Source organism: Lycium barbarum, chromosome 1 (genome assembly GCF_019175385.1).
Source record: "Lycium barbarum isolate Lr01 chromosome 1, ASM1917538v2, whole genome shotgun sequence".
Classification (NCBI taxonomy): domain Eukaryota; kingdom Viridiplantae; phylum Streptophyta; class Magnoliopsida; order Solanales; family Solanaceae; genus Lycium; species Lycium barbarum.
In genome coordinates, this window is record NC_083337.1 from 3,970,504 (window position 1) to 3,993,088 (window position 22,585).

The window sequence follows — 22,585 nt, forward strand, 5'->3', positions numbered from 1 at the left end:
TATGTCAAAATCTGTATCGGAATCATATACATATATTTTATGCAAATAAAATCATGCAAACGCTTAAGAATGTGGTCGCCACTCCGACGCTGGCACCACACACAGCATAACACCAGAAGGTTTCAAATCTTCGTACATCCCCGAACATAATCATAATCATCGGTGAGCGTATCGCATCCCGAGCCATATCACAGCATAACTCCAAACGGAACCCGGCCCTATGGCGAAGCCTTGGGAACCGTAACACAGCATACGGCCGAATTGTCATAAAACGCACGAATCAAAACCGGCCCGGGAACCGGTGAACGAAGTCATAATAAGGCACGAGCGGAGTCGTGAGCAACCAAATGCAAATCGTATTTCAAAATAGTGTTTCAAAACAAAGTAAACTCATAAATCATATCCTATTACAAAATAGTCGAATACTTAGTCGACATAAGGTTTCATTTTGCAAAACGATTCCAAAATGGTCCATATAGTTCAAAACCTGGATTAGTGCATCGAATAGTCCAAACATACCCCGTGGAAGGATGTTCCAAAGATCAGAAGTGGTACGTTCAACTCTATTCTCAAAGATGGCCCGAAGGGCAAATCGGGCATTTTGGGGTAGCGGACCCACCTCGAGTCGAAGTGAGGTGGCGAACATATTCTTTTTCGAGCAGTAATATGCCAAAGGTCATACATAATCATTTCTAGGTTACCCGACCACATTTCGATAGGTTTCGGACGAATAATGGCATTCTAGCCAAAAGGGAGCCTTTAGGCTTCAATCGAATTGAATGAATAGTAACTTTCCTGTGGATCGGGTTTCGAGGAGCAGAAATGCTCCGGAAGGTCTCATATTCAACTAACACACTAAGATATGCCAAATAAAGAATTGGGAAGCTTTACATACCTCACAGACGTCGTAAGCCCTTCCAAAAGTCCCGCCCCGTTTCTTCAAAAATCTGCAAATGGTCAAAGTTACCAATTGAGATTCTTAGGCTCAAAAAATGCCTTTAACTCCATATTTGCCTACCGAAATTTCGGCAGCATTTCCCCTATAAATCTAACATCCCCGAGGCGTAGCTCGGCTCAAAATACAACAACAACAACAACAGCCCACACATCAACAAACAACACAAACAACAATCAAGCCATTCTAGCTTCAAAATTCCACTTTGTTATCTAAGTTGGCAACTTCCATTCAAACTTTCAAAACTCCAATTCTACATCTACATAATTGTATTCATTTCCACATTCAAACTTATATAATTACAACCTAACTACAATACAAGCCATACCCGAAATTACACCAAAATCCATTATGTTCCATAATTCTTCAAAACAATCAAAAGTTCACGACGAACATTCTAACTCACGTCGTTTCATTCCGAATTCATTAACATCATTATAAGTTCATATCTAAAGTCTCTAGCACCCTAAATATACAATGATATACATAATGATACCAAGGGTATACACTTTCCGATAATATCCAAAATCACTTTTCAACGCCAATTCCATTTATCAATTAATCTTTTACGACATAAAGGTCACAACAACACATTATACCAACTTAACCAAGATCAATTCACATCAATTTCCTCTCTATGGCTCACGGCCAATACACACTATACACACACACCCACGGCTTTCTATTTATATCAAAATCACGGGATTCTCGTCTATTTCCAATCCTTAACACATTCATATCAATTCTATAACATTAGAGGGGCAAAATTCTTACCTTTTCTTGATTTTCCGACTTGTCGCAAACGTAGTTCTTGTGCCAAACTAATTATACCCCGTTGAAGAGGGTCTTGAGCACTTCACAACTATGAGAAGAACAAGATTTTTGGATCACAAAGAAGCTTGGAATTGTTTTTCTTTCTTTTCCTTTGCACTTCGGCCGAAACCCCCTTTTTGTGAGTTCTTTGATTTTTTTGTTCTTGAATTGCTAAGGCTCCCTAGTATATATCCATTTGGGGTCATGTGCATAGCACATGACCCTTTTAAAAATGGGCTTGGCCGGCCCCCTTCTCTTGCTTGGGCTTCAATTGTAATCTTTTTATTTCTTGGGCCCACTTCTTGAAAAGTCCCGATTTGTAATTCCCGAAACTAATTTCCGAAATTCCAATTTTTTTATCCTCGGCCTTCCCCGAGGTCTTAGCATTAAAGATTTCACAACCACATAGCCATATTCACAAAAATTAAATTTATGTCCTTATAACACACAAGTCGTAATTGTTTTTCTCGGTTTCCAATTATTCGAAAACACGGGACATAACACTATTCTCCTCCACTCTATTAAATGGTCCCTTATATTTGGGAGTAGATTCAAAATAGTCCCTAAAGTACGTTCTGAACAGTTTTAGTCCTTTAAGTTTGTCAAAAGTTGACGCTTTTGATCTCGTCAAATATAACAAACTCTATCATTTGACGGGACTGCGGGAACAAAAAGATTTAATCAAAAACACTAGAAAAGTCTCACCAACTCCTAAAAAACACAAAACTATACCATCCGAAAAAAAATGCCAACGTTGTAAGGCCAAAGCAAACCCCGCCAAATACGAGAACCCACTACCTTCCCTTATGTAGTCTAAATAGCCATAATGATGATGATGGTCTATAGAGCCATGTTGATGATGATCCGTCTGTGCCATGATGATGCGGTCGAGGATGATGATGCTGCGATTTCGAGGACGAAATCCTTCGAAGAAGGGGAGGATGATGCAAGCCAAACTGGCCATCATACATTCCAGCCGTCTGACCAGGATTCTACATGACATCCATCTAGGCTTTGGAGAAGGAGTCTTCATTTCAGGAGCTGTGGACACTTCCGAGCCCAGGAGAGGAGCCCACGATTAGTTTATGATAACCCATGGTCTAGCCTTAAGTGGCCATGCGTGTGGCTTATACTTAGAAAAAGTTTCATTTGCTTTACAAGCCATGTAGGCTATTTCTTAAAAGTCGTATGTGGTTATGTTTTAAAGACCAGCGTGTGGCTTTTCTATATAAGCTACACTTAGACTCATTTTAGAAGAAGGATGCTTATGATATATGAATGAAACCCTAGTCTTGTTAAAAGTGTAGCCTTCTTCTAAAATGATATATATCATAAGCAGCCTTCTTCTAAAATGAGTCTAAGTGTAGCTTATATAGAAAAGCCACACACTGGTCTTTAAAACATAGCCACATATGACTTTTAAGAAACAACCTACCTAGCTTGTAAAGCAAATGAAACTTAGCCTAAGTATAAGCCACACGCATGGCCACTTAAGGCTAGACCATAGGCTATCATAAACTGATCATGGGCTCCTCTCCTGGGCTTGGAAGTGTCCACGACTCCTGAATTGAAGACTCCTTCTCCAAAGCCTAGATGGATATCATGTAGAATCCTGATCGGACGGCTAAAATGTATAATGAGTTAGGAGGCAAACGAGCCCAAAAATTTCACCAAAAAAGCAAAACCAAATCCCGCTAAAAAAGTCACAATTCTCGTCAAATCTAATAGATGAAGTTCGCTAAGATTTGACTATGCCAAAAGTTAACTTTTGACGAACTTAAAAGACCAAAGACATACCTTAGGGACTATTTTGAACATACTCTCAAAACATAAGGGATCACTTTTATCATTTTCCTCCAAATGCACCAAACTGCTTGATTAAACCTTAAAAACACATAATAGAACATTTGTTTGTCTCTATTCTTTCTTGCTACTGTGTTAACTATGGAGAATTCAACAGTAAAGAAGAATAAGCAAGTGCTTCTTTATTACTGTGTTGAAATGGAAGATGTTGCTCACAAAATTGCTTCTGAATCTGACTCTATTTTGCTCCACTCTATTAACTGGAGGTTCTTTTTCTCTTTCACCCCTTTTATATCTCTTATTATTATGTCTTTGTATCATCAGTTTGCTATATATGCATATACACAATCTTTAGTTGAATTTCATGTAGAAAAATTAAGTGGGGTAATTGCAAAATTAATCAAGATTCTTCCTTTTTATTGTTAGAAGTTTCTGTTTTTTGGGGGTGATTCAAAATCATGTTACAACAACATACCCAGTGTTATCACACAAGTGGGTTTTGGGGGTAGAGTGTACGTATACCGGGTACTACAACAACAAAAACGTACCCAGTGTAATCCCACAAGTTGGGTTTGGGAAGGGTAGGATGTACGCAGACCTTACCCCTACCTTTGTGGGGTAAGGAGGCTGTTTCCGATAGACCCTCGACTCAAAAGAAATGTAGTCAATACAGGATTGCAAGAAAAATAAGACAGCTAAATATTATGATTCAAAGGGTAAAATGAAGGAAATATGATTTGGGTGTTGCATAAAATGAAGTCTTTTATATCTCTTATTTATGTCTTTGTATCATCAGTTTGCTATAAATGCATATACACAATCTTTAGTTGAATTTCATGTAGAAAAATTAAGTGGGGTAATTGCAAAATTAATCAAGATTCTTCCTTTTTATTGTTAGATGTTTCTGTTTTGTTGGGGTATAGAAAAATTGAATTAAAATCATGTTAAAAGGGTAAAATGAAGGAAATGTGATTTGGGTGTTGCATAAAATGAAGTCTCTATCAACCCTTTTATATCTCTTATTATGTCTTTGTATCATCAGCTTTGCTATATATGCATATACACAATCTATACTTGAATTTCCTGTATAAAAATTAAGTGGGGTAATGACAAAAGTAATCAAGATTCCTCCTTTTTATTGTTAGAGGCTTTTATTTTTGAAAGGGTGATTCAAAATCATGTTAAAAGGGTAAAATGAAAGTAATATGATTTGCATGTTGCATAAAATGAAGTGGGTATGGCAAAATTGAATCAAGATTCTCCTTTTTTTCAGTTTCTGTTTTTTGGGGGGTAATTCAAGATCATGTTAAAAAGGGTAAAATGAAGGTACTATGATTTAGGTGTTGTGAAAAATTAATTGGGTCGAAAACAAAATGAGTCGAGAGGTGAAGTTAGGATTTTGAGTTTATGGGTTCTGGATTTTTAAAAATGTAGCTTACTGGGGTCTTGATAAATTATTTTCGCTTTTGATTTGACTCTATTCTGCTCCATTCTATTAACTGGAGGTTCTTTTCTCTTTCACCCCTTTATATCTCTTATTATGTCTTTGTATCATCAGTTTGCTATATACGCAAATTCGAAAGCTTTACTTGAATTTCATGTATAAGAGTTAAGTGGGTAATGACAATATTAATCAAGATTACTCCTTTTTATTGCTAGAGGCTTTTATTTGTGAAGGGTGATTCAAATTCTGTATTGTGATGTTGTCATGTTACAAAGGGTGAAATGAAAGATTTATGATTTGGTTGTTGCAAAAAATTAAGTTTGTCGAATGCAAAATCAAACCAAGGTTCCTCCTTTTCTTATTAAAATTGGTTGTGATTCAGATTCTGTATTGGGATGTGATGAGTTCATGTTAAAAGTGATAAATGAAGTAAAATGATTTGGTGTTGCAAAAAATTAAATGGGTCGAATCCAAAATCGAACCAAGGTTCCTCCTTTTTCTTGTTGAATGCTTTTTTTTTTAAAGTTGGGGTGGGGTGGGGGGGAGGGTTGATTCAAATTTTGTATTGCGATGGACGATGCTGCCATGTTAAAAGGGTAAAATGAAGGAAATATGATTTGGGTGTTGCGAATTATTAAGTGGGTCCCAAAATAGGCTATTTGTGCACTTGCTGAAAGCTTGTTGAAAGCTTCTTTTTTGGGGTGTTTAAAATTCTGTATTGTGATGGACAAAGCTTCATGTTAAAATGGGTTAAATGAAGGAAATTTAATTTGGATGTTTGCCAATAGACCTCATTTTTTAGTGGATTGTGAAACATAGACGCTTGAGTAGTAAAATTAGCTAAGAAAGACCTAAATCAATCACTATATCAATTCTGCTCTATTTAGGCCTATTTCGTTCTCATAATTGATTTATGTTTGATAACCATCACCCTGCCGCAACCCTCTTCATTCATCTTGGTTTTAGACTGGGTATCCTTTCCTAAACTTGTGTAGGTTGAAGTTTGAGGAATGGCATAACAAGACCTAAAATTTGGTCTTTCTTAGAGCGCATGACCCGAGTTAGAATCCTGCTGCGGACCAAAAGGCTGGTATTTAAGTGGAAAAGGGACCAAAAATGTGGTATTTAAGTGGAGAAGGGAGAGGTGAGCCCATTACGCACTGATCGAACTGTGCACCAGCAGGCCCTCGAGATTACCTGGTTATAAAAAAGGGGATCTAAATTTGGCTGAGGTTTAGTGGTAAAAAAAGATGAATAATTTTGTTTTAGTGGTAAAAGAAGACGAAAGTTGTAAACAATACTCATGGCAGAGGAAGTTATAACATCATTTTTGCATTGGTTGCAGAAAAGTTCGACATTTAGGTTCCTGGCTATTCTGTAATTGACCAAATAATCAGATCTTCAATTGGCAATTTGTATTCTAGAGCGTTTGACTTGGTATACTAATAACCTTGAATGATGCTATTATTTGTAAGATAGTTGGCATTGACTCTTTCCTGCGACAAATGCTAACGAATACGGATTCATGTGCCAGGAGTTTTGCAGATGGTTTCCCGAATCTCTTTATAAACAACGCACATGATATCCGCGGGCAGCATGTTGCTTTTCTAGCATCTTTCAGCTCACCTGCAGTCATCTTTGAACAGCTTTCTGTGATATTCGCACTTCCAAGGCTGTTTGTCGCCTCATTTACAGTTGTGTTACCTTTCTTTCCAACTGGTACTTTTGAGAGGATGGAAGAAGAAGGAGATGTGGCTACTGCGTTTACCATGGCCAGAATAATATCAAATATTCCAATGTCTAGGGGTGGTCCCACCAGCTTAGTTATCTATGACATACATGCATTGCAGGTTGATTTATTTCTCCACTCAATAGTTGGCCATTTATACGTTTTGTACAATCAGACCTCTCTATAACAACCATCATCTATAACAACCATGTTTTTTGGGGAACCGATCTTTTATGTTATGTTATATTATGTGTTCTTTTTAACAATATTTCGCTGTAGCAGCCAAAAAATATGTGAACAAACGATGTTGTTAATAGAATGGTTTGAATGTATTCACATTTTCATCAAAAAAAGAGTTTGACTGTATTCACATTGCTCTCTTATTTGATGTGATGGTCGCTTTGGCTATTTGTATGTAAGATTCTTTAATTTAATCGATAATTTGAGTTTGCGATCATTCAGAAGCATCAATTCTTTTTTCTTTCACGTACTCATGTTATATAGACTATTTTAGCTTTTAGGTTACAATTTTTGGGTTTCCCATAAATGTCCATAGGTATACTGCAAATTTCAGCTTTCTAATGAAGAGCATAACCTTATATCTTCGTTGTTCTTGTGAAGACAAATTGACAGAAATGGTCCCTTATGTTTGAGGGTAGGTTCAAAATAGTCTCTTAAGTATGCACTAAACAGTAGGAAAAAAAATTTAGCGGGAACTTACATTTAAAGGTACAAATTATGTATTCTCTGCTATTTCTTATTATTTCTAGAGTCTTGTAACTTTTTGCCGAGCATCTTCTGAAACAGCCTCTCTACCTACACTCTACCCTCCCCAGGCCCCACTTTGTGAGATTATACTGGGTATGTTGTTATTGTTGTAGTCTAGTGTAGCTTTTTTGAGGTGTAATTTCCGGGGGTTTTTTTTTTTTTTTTTTGGGGGGGGGGGGGGGGGGGGGGGTTCTAGTGCAGTTTTTTGTGTTGTATATTTTAGAATTTGATGGGACTTTCTTGGTGTTTATGGTTAAATCTTTTTTCCATTGTTTTCGTCAAATCTAACATACAGAAATCAGTAAATATTTGACGGAGACTAAAAGTGTTAACTTTTGGCAAACTTAAAGGACCAAATCTGTTAAGTGCATACTTAAGGGACTATTTTGAAACTACACTCAAACATAAGGGACCATTTTTGTCATTTTCTCTTGTGAACATTAGTGGCCAACAATATATGCCTCTGAAGAGTATAATGGTGCTTTGTTTATCTTCTGAAGTCAAATTTTTTTATGTGATATAGGCGCTTTAAAGATTTTCAAGATATCCACATCCATCTCTGTTGAACAAACTTCTCTTTTTTCTACAGGAGAGGTTCTATTTTGGAGATAATGTGCTGCCTCTGTTTGAGACTGGAATTCCATTGCTGCAGCGACGGCTTCAGCAGCTTCCAGACTCTGAAAACGTGAGCTTTTTTATCCTTTTTTTTTCCAATAAAATTACCTTGAGATGTAGTGACATCTTATTGTCTTTTTATTTTCCAGATAGTTATAGCCTTTCCTGATGATGGCGCTTGGAAGAGGTTTCACAAGCAATTAGTTCACTATCCCACTGTTAGTGAAATATTAGAACTTCCCACTTTGATTTCTGTATGTTACCAAATCCTGAACTTTTCTCTAATCAGCGGATTTATCTTATTTAGGTTATCTGCACTAAAGTGCGTGAAGGTGATAAGAGAATCGTGAGGTTAAAAGAGGGTAATCCTGCTGGCTGTCATGTGGTCATTGTTGATGACTTGGTCCAGTCCGGAGGTACCCTAGTTGAATGCCAGGTAACGCTGCCTCTTACTTTCCTGTTTAGTCTATTTAAACAAGAGTGATACTTTATATATTAAGTAACTTTTTAATTTCAACATCTCACATTGCATGTTTAACACCACAAGATTCAAAGGGCATTCTGGTATATAACACACCTATCGTTTTAGGCCACAAGATTCTAAAGTATTCTTTACTTTCTTGAACTCCGTGCCTAGTCAAACTGAGACACATAAATTGAAACAGAGGGAGTATATCTGATAAGGGTTCTAGGTGTCGAGTACTTAAATGTGTTTACTCCCCAGTATGTGACGATCATTTGAAACTTTTAACGTCTCTTGGTCTGTCTGGCTTGTTTAGTTCTTGTTTTGCAAATTCTAGTCCCAAGAAACTCTGGTTTTCCCGTATTGTTTACTCCTATTTTATTTTTAGGGGGGCGTAAAAAGGATCTGTCTTGGGTTGGTGAGTAATCATTCTGATTGCTCTGTGTCATTTATTACCTTCTTTCGTTCAGCAGTGAGGAAATTCTTGGGGTTATACCTTCGAAACGGAGATTCTGAGGAATTATATTTTGTGAAATTGTGAACTCTTATTTGCTTTTCTCCTTTCTTTTGGTGTGATAGCACACACTGATTTTATAGTTTTGAACCCAAATAGATGATTTCTTCACAAGAACAAGATTAAGGGAAGGGGGCAAAATCTGGCTCTTTCCCGTAAATCCTCAAATGAGCCCTCCATCTAAGCTTACCCAAGAATTTCAAGCTATCCTTCTAACTCTAGCTTTCGGCTTGCGTGATCTTTTTTGTTGGACCCTCTAAGGATGCTTGTCATGGTGCCTTCTCTTTTCAGTTAATAAAAATCTTATATTTTGGTAATATTCCTTCCTTTGGCTTAAAGTCTTAACTGATCCATTTATTCTTCAATCATCTGCCAACACGTGATTTTTGGCCGTGAATGGCTTACAACGGACAAATGACCATTACCCTCACCAATATTTTAACATAATTGTGGAGGTAGGAAGCTATAAAGTGCACAAATAAAGTGCACAATAAGAGTCATTCACTTCAAAACTAATAATGTTCTTGGATTACAGATATCTCCTTTTAAGGTCTTAATGACATGAAGAATGTCTTATCCACACCTCCACCATTTAATGCATTGTTCATATGACAAGTTGCTAATGTTGTTTTTCTTTAATGCTTGGTTAACCCCAGAAAGTTTTAGCCGCTCATGGTGCATCGAAAGTTAGTGCTTATGTGACCCATGGAATTTTCCCAAAGCAGTCATGGGAGCGATTTCTTCACAAGAATGATGGTAACTCTCTGAAATTGTATCTATTTGCCTTTCCGCTCAGCATCCCCGCTACTTCTTATCTATGTTTATGACAGACCAATGTTTTTGTTGTGAAGGTTCGGAGAAAGCATTCACTTACTTTTGGACCACGGATTCATGTCCTCATACTGTGAAAGCCATTGCTAATAAGGCTCCATTTGAAGTTATTAGTTTGGCAGGATCAATAGCTGATGCTCTTCAAATCTGAGAAATTTTAGACAGGATCAGTTATATTGGAAGTGTGTTTGAGAAAACTTGTTCACTGACATGTAACAGAAATTTGCTATGTTGCTAACATATGTCAACTGATGGTTTCCTAATAAACAGTCACTGTTTGCCATATGTTATGAACTCTTATCAACACTATAGCCAACCTCAAATTACAAGGATAGAATAGCTCCGTAGCAACTGCCCACAGGGCTTTGGTTCGAGGTAAGAATGCAACACATGATGTCTGAGTTAGGCGTGATTTGAATCCAAGTATGTTGACAAAAGATTGGTATTTAGGTGAAGAAGAGTAGAACAGGGTCCTATTATCAAGTGAGTTTCAAACTGTGTGCTAACTTGCCTCGGTTTTATAAAAAATAAGTACAGTTGACAAGCAATTAAATCAGAAGTTATGGCTTCGTTACATAAAAACTATTGATTTTGCTCTGGGTTGATATAACATAAAATTGTCCTATGACCCCATAAGTGGCACAACAAATATATAGTCAAACCTTACTATAACAACTATATGTTACAAGTTTCTATAATGTTTGTTCCTCTGGAAGAGGATCAAGTTAGCCCTTGCAAACAGCTTGATGCACTATCTCCCTTCAACCCTTTGAGCGAAATGCGGCAAAAGAAAAGGAAGGAAAATCCATGGACCGACCCTATCATCCCCACCCCGTAGGAACTGTGAGATCACCCTAAGGATGCCTTTGGCATCCAGGGGTCACGGACCGACCATATAACCCTGTTCAATAAGTGGAACGCATTAGCTGTCCGTTCTCAGGTTGGGCAGTCAGGGTCGGAGAAGGGCAATGACTCATTACCTTTTGAGTGAGATTTTGAGAAAGCACAATACGATGCTCGTGTCTGGTACTGCATGGTTCCACTCTGCAAGAACCCCGAATCATTCTCTTGAAGCGTATCCTCTTCATCATAAATGATCCGCTTGCCCCGAAATGACCTGGACCAATAGGGAAATCCCAATTCATCGGACCTTTCGATACAATCAAATAGAAAGCCCCAAGGGCGCCATATTCTAGGAGCCCAAACTATGTGATTGAATAAATCCTCCTGCGGGTTAAGGGCTCTTTCTCCCTCCCCTTCTTCAAACTCCGATTCATCTTTTTCATAGAGAAATCTCTGATCAAGGATAGAACAAGAGCCCTTTTGCATCATATCTAAGGGATTGCTCGGTTCAGGCCGAAGAAGCAATGTCACGCGATCATTATCAAACTGACTACAATCTTTTTCTGTCCGTGAAGATCCCACCAGAGCGCCTTCTACTTCTAATAGGCCATGAACTAGATCAGAATCATTCTCAACGAGTCCATAAGAAGTGATCCCATTTTTTTCATCGGGTCCGGGTAAAGACCAAAGATCTTGAGCGACCGATCCGGCAGAACAACTCAAAAGATAAAGAAATATCGTTATAACATTTCACTATAATTGTTAAGTATATTATATTTTTAAGCCAAGTTTTCATGTTGTGTTATATTATAATTTTGCTATAACAACATTTCACTATAGCAATCAAAATATATTCATCAGACAAACAATGTTGTCATCAACACAAACCTAATTCTGATACCTAAACCCATACAATAAATAAGCCATATTGTTACCGCAAATATCAGTCTTCTATACTATTTTCTATCATTCATTTTCATGGTGTCTCAATAAGTTGGCAACATGATTTACTTATTATTGAAACTTGAAAGTAGGCATATATTTTGAAAATGATTGTCTTCTATTTTCCAAGTCTGTAGCAATACTTGCTGGTAGAATCCCCTAGATACAACCCAAAGACTCCACCAGTCCCTCAAAGGTTCTTTCTCCGATGAACCATAACGAATCAATCAACTATACCTCAATACCAAGCTAGTCAAGATCGATAATACAGATCTTGTATATCCCGTTCCATCTTTCATTACAATGAGGATTCATCATAATTAACTATCTTTACGCTGACCAGCAACCACGATAATACATATCACTGATTTCCAGAGACAAATAGACGCTTTAGTTTAACCGCAAATGTGATAAATACAACAGTAGCCAGTCATTACACGATTCAAGAAAGAATGCAGGGTCTGTTAATCTCCATCCTATACACTTATGAAACAGCCCCACAAGTATAAAAAAGCATGCATTAGTTAAGAGAACCCCACCACAACAAAAAGCATAACAGCCAAACTGGCAAAGCATATCGGCCGAGAGAGACTTCACATGTTGGCTGAATGCTTAAACCTTATTTTTACTCCCTTTGTTAAATAGATCAATTGACATCATTCATTCTACATATAGACAAAATGCTCTTACCCTCGGTAAAAATTCGTCTTACATGCTCTAGAGTGTCTTTCATCCAAAAAGCAGACACTACTAGCACACATAAGTAACTATATGCAGTTTCCTGGTTTTCATTGATAAATTATGTACTCGAATTTCTATTCACAGTTAGAACTCATTGCCACGGTTTAAGGTCAGCTGCTTCCGGTGAATAGCTCTGGTTTCCCATCTAGATCGCCTGTTGGGCTATCAAGAGAATCTCCCGAATATGACCCATCAGGCCGACGGATACAAATGTTCAGATTGCTGGATGGCAACTTTTCCTGGACAAACCAAAAAAGCAATCAGTTAATAAACATATGACATCATGTCATTGCTGCTCGAGAACAACAATTATGGAGGATAGACTTGTTTTCAGAAAATCTAGATGTTTTTGTAGAGAAAATAACAAAAATGGTCCCTTATGTTTGAGTGTAGGTTCAAAATAGTCCGTAAAGTATGTACTGAACAGTTTTGGTCCTTTAAGTTTGCCAAAAGTTAAAACACTTTAGTCTCCGTCAAATATTTAACATTGTGTTCTTTAGATTTGGTGGAAACAGTGGGGAAAAAAGACAACCATAAACACTAAAAAGTCTCATCAAATCTAAAATATGCAACACAAAAGGCCCTAGACACCTAGTGCGGGTTATCTCTCCTGTGTGGTTTGCGAGCTATTGCACAGGAGCTGGGTAAACCCTGTGCGCACCCGAAGGGTAGCTGCTGCAGGTTCCCATGTCATCAAAAAAAAAAAAAAAAAAGCCCCTAGACACTAAAAGATATAAAATATACCAGAAGTTACACCTCAAAATTTGCAGCAAACTCTTATCTCATAGACAAAGTTCGTTAATAATTGACGGAGTCTAAAACTGTTGATTTTTGACAAACGCAAAGGACCAAAATTGTTCAATACATACTTAAGGGACTATCTTGAAACCTACCCTCAAACATAAAGGACCATTTTGTCTTCTCTGTTTTTGTAGCCCAACAAGACTATGCACCTCAGGTATAGGGGGTTATTCAGTTATACAACGATATACTATGACTAGTTGTACCTCATCAGCTGCCTCTTGGCCCTCTGACCGGAAAAGAATTGGTCGGCACCTTTTGTCCTCATTCATCAAGCTCGAATTCTGGAAGTGAGTAACCAGAGCTACTTTTCCCTGGATACGTGCATAAGCCAACGACGCCACTTTTTCACTGTTAAACTTTTCCCATTTCTTCCCATTGAATGCCTGCACAAGTTTCTAAACTTATAAGCCATTCTAAAATATATCGAATATCCAGATTAGTTCTGGAGTCAAAAATATACACGTGCCAAAAATTTCCTGAAAGAGAAAAATACACGACATTCAACTAATTTATAGTCCCTCTATCCCAATTTATGTGACTCTTTCCTTTTTAGCCAATCTCAAAAAGAATGACATATTCCTATATTTAGCAATAATTTAACTTCAAACTTCCTATTTTACCCTTAATGAGATGATTTACAGTCACACTAATATATATGGCTTGTTTTAAAATTTCTAAAGACCTATCATTCTTAAACTCCGCGTCAAGTCAAACAACTTCGCGTAAATTGGAATGGAGGGAGTATGAAAAAACAGAAAATGGTTGCCAAAATTTTCAACAAACAAATGTGTGGTTATTACTATTTATACTTGTTACACACCAGAAAACAAAAATCAAAAGGAATTAGGAAAGAACTCAAACCTCATAAAAGGAGACGATATGTGCAGGAGACACCATATTGATGAAGGCATAACCAACATTGCATTTATTCTGAAGCAGTAAAACAGTGAAACGATTAGTTCTACCTTTAATATATGCTAGTCACTCAAAGGTTTAGGGTTTAGAGAAGCAATAAATTTATTGAAAAATGTTAACAAATGAAAGAGATATACTACCTTGAAATCAATTGGCAAATAGAGGAAATCGTATGTACTCTTGTGAGTCTCATCGATTGCTGCAAGTAGCATCTTTGAAGTGTACCTTCAAATGAAGAAGGAAAACACAAACTATTAAGTATAAAAAATCTCACCAAAATGCACAAGTTTCTGATTTACAATTTAGACAGTTCTTACTTGTTTGGGATGTTCTTAATCATCAAAGTGGTCCTAGTATCTTCTCCCCTCATGATCTTCTCCAAATCAAGCTGATACTGTTTCTTGTTGTCAATCTGATTACCACCACTCTCAATTTTTCGACTTCGACCACGTTCAATTAGTCCTTCAACATTAACTGTTCCTGCTCCTCCGTAAGAACCATTTCCGAAAAACATAGGTCCATTCCTTGTCAATGGCATCATTCTAGAGCTAGGAGAACCACTTTCAGTAAAGTGCCCAGTAAGACCAACACCCATGTTCACTGCCCCAAGTGGATTTATATATGATTTTTGAGGAGATTCCGGGAAAAAACCGAAATGCCTATCCAGAGGATTTACAGATGGAGCAGACCCCACGTGATGTGATCCAAGGAAAGAGCTTTGCCTACGCGAATGGAGATAGCCTTGTCCTTGTCCATTTGATGCAAACGGATGTGCCATTGATGAAGTTGTTGGCCAGATAGGAGAGTCAGTACGCTCCGAGTGAATAGGCGGACTACCCCAAAGAAACTGTGGACCAGAAAGTGTTCCAGTACCGGATGCCGTAGAGTTACCAAATGACGTAGATCCCATGCTTAAAGCTGGTTTTTGCTCAGGGACTGAAAAAGAATGCTGATAACTCACACCTTGCACCGACTTTGGACTAGTAGTTACCAGATTGAAATGGCCAACCCTTGCAGGATCTTTACCAATGGGTGCAATCTTCGGACTTGAGAGGTGTCCAGGAAGAATAGAGGCCAGCCCTGGCATAAGATTACCATTTACAGGGCTGAGATTTCGCAGACCAGGTGATTGACTATAACCTCGCAATGGGTTCGGTTCAACTGGACTGCCAAAGTTTGACCAGCTGCCTGTAGGATATAATACCATTATCACATCAGCTGTTATGTTACTTAATCAAAAATTAAATAAATATTAAGAACAAACGTCTATTACGACAATGGAAATACCTGGAGGAGAGCTGGCCACCGGTGATCCAACTGAGTGCCTAAACGACCGAATTTCATCGTGTTCCAATTCTTGACTTAGTTGCTGCATCAAACTAGACATGAAAAGAAGATTAATTTTCTTACAAAATTGTCAGAAACTTGCATGACATATTACATCCATCTGAATGATAGAACATGCTTTTTTCCCAATCCAAGCACATTAATAATAAGCCTCTGCAGATGAAAAGTCTATAGGACATTCTACAAGTTAAAAAAAAAAAAAAAAACTTATCCCTGGGAACCTAAACTTGGTAGAGTCACTAGTGAAATTCAAACAGCAGATATTACTTAACAGAAAAATTATTACAGCACCATCGTAGTATATGTAGGGCAAAGAAAACTATGTGGCTTGCAGCATTGACATCTGTCATAACTCATCCATAGAATTATTAGGCCAAAACTTGGTGAGGGTATAAGATTTTGTGAAGGAGGGAGTTAAAACCCTGAAATACCTGATACAGAAACATAACCATAACAAAGCCGAACATATTTGCAGCAGAAATCCACTTTCGCAGCTATACTTTGACATTAAGATAAGTCCAAAATCCATATAACTGGAGAATTGGTATTCTTTTTTATCAGTATTAAATTTCCTGAGAGATCATTTTTAGCTTTTTACTTTCTTTCTTTCTTTTGCATCAAGTTTTCTTCCTTTTTTCTCATGCATGTCTGTCCATAAGCACTAATAAATCGGGAAAAAATGCTAGCTTCATAAATTTCATCACAAACTTACACACGGAAGGTGAAAACAAAGGCAAGTTCTTCATAGCAGAAACAGAACATACTTTCGACGGGCTCCACCAGGCCGGCTGGGTTCAAGCTTTATCCGCTTTCCAGCTATGTCGCTACGGTTTAATGCTTTAAGAGCTGCATCAGCTGCTCTGACATCATAGAACTCAATAAACTTATGATGGCGTTTATGTGGTGTTTCCCTGATCTGCATTTTCAAACAACATGATTTAGTGAGGCTTAAAAAATTCTAGAATTGCGGATAAACACCAAAATACCAAAGTAATATAGCATTAACGGTGAACAATTAAGTAAAATTGATACCTCCTTGACTTCCCCATATGCTCCAAAGATTTGCCGAAGATCCTCATTGGATACCGATGGATCCAAGTTGAACACGACCAGAGTTCCTTGGTTAACATCTTTCTCTGATGGATTTTCCTGGATGCAGCAATAAAGAACATTAGTTAGAATTGTCCTTCCATGTTCGCATATGTCTACATAATATGGATTCAAACCTTAGGAATGGAAAAATGAATGTCGAGCTTTCTTCGTCTCAAGGGCTTATTTTGTAGAGCACGCATTGCAGTTCGAGCAGCTCGGATGTCATAGTAAGATATCATTACAAAGCCCCTATGCTTGCATGCAGTATATAGCGTCCTGATATCACCATATTGCTGCAAAAAAGGTATAGAAATACTAGGTTAGAATATCCCATCAAAATCAATATAGATCAAGGACTCCAGTGACGAATGAAATGAAAACCCTCTTTAAAAAATTTAACAGACAAACACAAAGCAGACACACAAAAAAGACACAGGGAACAAGCTCTGAAAACGGAAGCATCGGATGAATGTCATACAGAGGCTAAAGTAGCAGATTACTGGTCAAATTCTTCAACTTTTTCTTTTCTTTAGCCAAAAGAATTACAAAATAAATAAACACCCAACCTAACCAGAATAAAGTCCAGTCATCTGTTTTATTCTGTCTTATAGCCTGTTTGGTCAAACTTCTAAAAACAGCTTATTTTGAAAAGTGTTTTTTCCAAAAGTGCTTTTCAAAATAGTACTTTTAGTGAGAAGCAATGTGTGTTTGCTAATCAATTTCGAAAGCACTTTTGTGTAGCAATTAGTGTTTGCCCCGCTTTTAAAAGGTGCTTCTAAGTGTATTTTCTCAAAAGTACTTTTCAAAAAAAATAATTAAGGAGAGAAGCTACTTTTTTCAGTTTCTCGAAAACAGTTTCTGCTTCTACTCAAAAGCACTTTTTCTTCTCCTAAAAACTTGGCCAAACACCTCAAGTTGGAAATAAAACACTTTTTTAAGAAACAAAAAAAAAAGCACTTTGGCCTTGGAGAAGCTCGGCCAAACAGGCTATTAATTCCATACGAGCAAAACACACGACACCTCTGAGCCCAGTAATAGGTGATCAGAGAACCCCGGTCAGAAAAAGGAAAAAGAAATATTCCTTATGGCAACAGTGTTCAAGCATATGAAGTCGTTCCGAAAGAAAATATCCATTGCACAAACAGAATGAACAACAAGAATTTCAACTGCAATAAAGGATGCCCGTTAAAAGGGATAGCCAGTTAACAGAGGCAAATTAAGCATTACCTCAAAAAGAGATTTCAACTCTGTGTCCTCTACATTGCTGTTAATATTTCGAACAAATAATGTCCTTGATGGATGCTCTCCATATGGGTGTTCCCCCACAACAGCAGTTCCAGCACCATTTGGGATATTATAATGTCCAGACATGGTTAAGTTTGCAACACCATTAAGCAAATTATTTTGATCCTCAGGTTCCATTTCCAGTCCTCCACTGCCAAAAAAATCGTCTTCCAAGTCCTCCAGCTGAGTTGGTAATCCACTAAGATCAAAGTCATCCATTAAGCCTGCTAGTAACTCATCTTCATCCCCTGGAAGCAAGAACCCAGCTGGACTCGACTCAACCTCTTCTAACGGATCTTTAATGTTATCTTCCAATTGAAGCTTGCTTAAGCTAGGTGAGCTATCGTCAATGGATTGACCGTGCTGCTCGGACTCATTGAAGTTTACTGCACATCAGCAAAACAAGTTAAAGGATTTGATCCAAAATTGAAGGACACCAAGACAATTCAGCGTTTGTTTATGACATTTGGACAGAACTTCAACTTCAATTTAAAATTTTGATTTCAAATCCCAAATTCTCCTATAAGGTAGAATTAACAATTTCTAAAACATTCAAAACTTGACCCGTAAGTTCATATTTGCAAAAAAAAGACCTATAATTTTAAATTTTGCAGAAAAAGACTCATACTTGGCGTGAAGAGATTGTCCGTACCGTGTAGGAGGATTACATTATAGAATAGCTAATTACTACTATTGTCGATTTATTGAACCAGTAGATCTTTGTAAAATTATGTGAATTTGAAAGTTTGTCATAGCATATAATCGCAAGCATTTATTTATAAAAGGAGCATGGAGATATGCGATTTATTAATGTGGGGCCTTAGGGTAATCCAATGCCTTGTTTATTAACACTATGGTTTTCTCATTTGGTGAGGTTGTAAGAATTGGGGAAGTTTTGATAGTTTTCACTAATTCTGGGGTTTTCATGTCTATGAAAAAAAGTACCAACTTTTAAGATCCAAATTGTATGTCCAAACAAATTTGCCACTGCAAATCAACCTGATTTCAAATCAATGATTTAAAATCATGGCTAAACAGGCGCCAAGACAAATGAAAAATAAGATTATACTCACATTTCGCATGTAGTAGCACAGGCAACGAGCTAGAAAACAAGCTTGTATCAGTTGATGCATGATATGCTGCAGATCCAAGGGGAATGGCCCAAGCATTCTTCGTCTTTGTTGAAGCAGCTTTTCGGATCATAAAAGAATGAAACACATTAATTCATCGAGAGCATAACAAAATTGTACCAAAACTGGTGTATACCTTTCATAGGCTAAAAGACTAGTTTTACCTTCAGAGCCGTCTGACATAGGTTTCTTTAAAGGCTTCTCCATCTAGTCAGTTCTTGCAAATACGACTGAAAAATAAAATGCCATGAGAAGTATGATTCGAAAAGGGTATGTACCTAGAACTAATATGTTAAATGCTATACATTGCAATTTGCATAATAATATCAAACAAGCGACATAGCATATAATAAACATACAAAGAGCATTAAGATGGTTGGCGAGGAGCAGAAGTAAGCAAATCTTGTTCAATAAATATGTAGTATGAATTTATATAGAAGAGCTACATATTAAGAAAGGTCTTTTGGACCAGTTGTATATGGGAAAAAGTCCTGTGCAAAACTTACCTTAGAACCCAAAGCATGAAACAAGCTCAATACATATTCATTTTTGTAGCAGGAAGTGAACAAGCTCGGCTACTAAATTTAGAAAATGCGTAATCTCTAGCTAGACAAGTTATTGACTACATGAATGAAATTGGCTCAAATAGAGGATTTTATAAAGTTGAACCAAACTAGGTTGGAATTGAGAAGTAGTTATTTTGTAATTTGTAGTACTGAATATTAACTACAAGGTCAATGCTTAGGTAAACCACAATAGAACTGAAACAACTTCAGACAAAAAGGAAAAGATCAGCTCATGAAAATTACAGTCCCGACTGGTCAAACCTACCCAAAACGAAAATCAACTAAAATTTATCAAATTCCATTGCCACGCTAAGAAACAAACACTAAAAAACACCATTGCTTTCGTTATAAAGCTTAGCTACTAACTTATACTTAAAGTTCAAAGCTTTGGGAAAACGACAATAGAACCGACAATTTCTATTTTTTGAATAAGAACAATAGAGCCGACAATTTCTATTTTTTGAATAAGAACAATAGAACCAACAATTTCAGATGAAAAGAAGAAAAAGATCAACTCTTGGAATTTACTTTCCTTATTAGTCGACCCCAACCTAACCAAAAATCTACTGAATTTAATCAAACCGCATAAGCATATTAGATTCTTGGAATTTACTTTACTTGCTGGTCACCCAACGCCGTGTCAAAAAAATGCTGAAACTAATCAAACCACATAAGCAAACTCACAAAGAAACATTAAACAAACAATTGATTTCACCATTATTACTTTTGATTAAAAATAAAAGGATTTAACCATTATTACCACCCATGGAAAATTGAAATTAGGCGAAACTCAAAAAAAATTACAACTTTCCAGAAACACAACCGGCCACACAAACACGCGAAATTCAACGAATTAAAGCAAGAACTCGAAAACACCGCTCAAAATTTCCAGAAACATAAATATTCTACTGAACTTAATCAAACCCCATAAGCATATTCAGTTCTCTGAATTTACTTTTAAGTGCTGATCAACCATACCCCATATCAAGAATGCTGAAACTAGCAAAGAAACACCAAACAAACCATTTTGATTTCAACATTATTACCTCCCATGAAAACTGAAATTAGCCAAAAACCAACAAAAAGATTACAACTTTATACACCTAAAACAAAGAAATAACACAATTCAATGAATTAAATCAAGAACTCAAACACCCACTAAAAATTTACAAAAATAGATATATTTACTGAGTTTAATCAAACCCCATAAGCATTATTTTGGTTAAAAAAGCCTAATAAGCATTTTTTTGGTTAAAAACCCCATTAGCATATTAAGTTCTCTAAATTTACTTTAATTGGTGGTCAACTATGCCCCATATTAAAAATGCAGACCAATCAAAACACATAAGCAAACTCACAAAGAAATACTAAACAGATAATTAATTTCACCATTATTACTCCCATGAAAACTGAAATTAGCCAAAACCCAAAAAAGAAAAAAAGATTGCAACTTTTTACACCTAAAAGATTACAACTTTTTACACCTAGAACAAAAAAATAACACAATCAGCCACATAAACACACAAAATTCAATGAATTAAACCAAGAACTCAAACACCCACTTAAAATTCCAAAAATAGAAATATTGTACTGAACTTAATCAAACCCCATAAGCACATTAAGTTATCTGAATTTACTTTAATTGATTTCACCATTAATACCTCCCATGAAAACTAAAATTACCCACAAAAAAAAAAAAAAGATTACAACTTTATACACCTAGAACCAAAAAATAACACAATCAGACACAAAAACACACAAAATTCAATGAATTAAACCAAGAACTCAAACACCCCCTTAAAATTTCCAAAAATAGAAATATTCTACTGAACTTAAAAAAAAAAAAAAAAAAAAAAAAAAAACATAAGCATATTAAGCTCTGAATTTTAAATTATTAAACTCATATAAACTGAAATTACCCAAAATCCAAAAATAAAATAAAAAGTAATCTTTTATCACCTAAAACCAAAGAATAACACAATCAACCACACAAACACACATAATTCAATCAAGAACTCAAACCCCCACTTTAAATTTCCCAAACTAGAAATATAAAAAGCCAAAAGGGTATCCAAAAAAAGAAAGTGAAAAATGAATTACCTCATGGAAGGGTAGCAATTGTACAAAAATCAAGAAAACTAATATATTAAAAAAAAAAGTCTCAATTGAGGTGATTGTAGCAGCAAAGAAGAAAGTAAAAAAAAAAAAAAAAAACAGTTTTTGTAAATTAAAATTAGGAATTGTTTTCTTGTACACTTAGTGAAGTTCTTGAAAGAGAGAGAGTTATTAGAGAGAGAGAGAGAAACCAAGAAATCAAAATTTGGACCAAAAGGAGAGAGACACAAAAGGAGGGGAGAGAATGATTGGAGGTTAGAGAGGGACAGAACTCAAGAAAGTATATGTATCTATAATTGTTGTAATAATAGAACACCAAAACATAAAAGGAAAAGAAAAATAAATAGTATGATTTTGTTAGAAAGGGTTTTATCTTATGTGGGACTTTTCGGCACGGATCGAGATTTAATCGCATATCGAACATCGGATAAAAACATAAAAAGGAAAAGAAAAATAAACATAAGATTTTGTTAGTGAGGGTTTAATCTTATGTGGGACTTTTCGGCACGGATACTAATTTAGTCGGATATCGAACTTGGATAAAAAGGTCAAAAAGAAAAATAAATACAAGATTTTGTTAGTAAAGGTTTTATCTTATTTGAGACTTCCAGCACAGATACAAATTTAGTTGGATATCGAACATCGGATAAAGTCAAAAGAAAAATAAATATAAGATTTTGTTAATAGGGGCTTTATCTTATTTGGACTTTCCGGCATGAATATAAATTTAGTCGGAATCGAACATTGGATAAAAAGGTCAAAAGAAAAATAATGATATTTTTTTTGTTTTATACCCGATATTTAATACTTTTTCCATTTCAATTTATGTGGCATCATTTGATTAGGCATGGAGTTTAAAAGAGAAAACCTT

At 36.3% G+C, this 22,585-nt stretch overlaps 2 protein-coding genes across 4 annotated transcripts; one reads left to right on the forward strand and one right to left on the reverse strand.

The window, feature by feature from the left end:
• Positions 1-3,651: 3,651 nt before the first annotated feature.
• On the forward strand, positions 3,652-10,220 carry LOC132629666 (ribose-phosphate pyrophosphokinase 4). 2 transcript variants are annotated; one of them, XM_060345102.1, is made up of 7 exons: positions 3,652-3,837; positions 6,550-6,865; positions 8,102-8,197; positions 8,277-8,345; positions 8,435-8,563; positions 9,761-9,860; positions 9,935-10,220. In XM_060345102.1, the coding sequence occupies exons 1-7, from the start codon at positions 3,713-3,715 to the stop codon at positions 10,084-10,086; spliced, it is 987 nt and encodes a 328-aa protein (XP_060201085.1). In that variant the 5' UTR covers positions 3,652-3,712; the 3' UTR covers positions 10,087-10,220. The 2 variants fall into 2 exon arrangements, with proteins under 2 accessions (XP_060201085.1, XP_060201086.1); XM_060345103.1 differs by having other exon boundaries at positions 3,655-3,837; positions 9,956-10,220.
• Positions 10,221-12,109: 1,889 nt separating this feature from the next.
• Positions 12,110-21,982, reverse strand: LOC132629692 (protein MEI2-like 2). Of its 2 annotated transcripts, none has more exons than XM_060345104.1 (13): positions 21,700-21,982; positions 19,198-19,263; positions 18,977-19,093; positions 17,847-18,289; positions 16,754-16,912; positions 16,560-16,676; positions 16,292-16,443; positions 15,468-15,559; positions 14,498-15,368; positions 14,321-14,405; positions 14,127-14,195; positions 13,469-13,648; positions 12,110-12,700 (listed from the first exon to the last, which is right to left on the reverse strand). In XM_060345104.1, exons 2-13 carry the CDS (start codon positions 19,238-19,240, stop codon positions 12,572-12,574), a joined length of 2,457 nt encoding a protein of 818 aa, XP_060201087.1. In that variant the 5' UTR covers positions 19,241-19,263; positions 21,700-21,982; the 3' UTR covers positions 12,110-12,571. The 2 variants fall into 2 exon arrangements, with proteins under 2 accessions (XP_060201087.1, XP_060201088.1); XM_060345105.1 differs by lacking the exon at positions 21,700-21,982 and adding an exon at positions 19,540-19,845.
• Between the last annotated feature and the right edge of the window lie 603 nt (positions 21,983-22,585).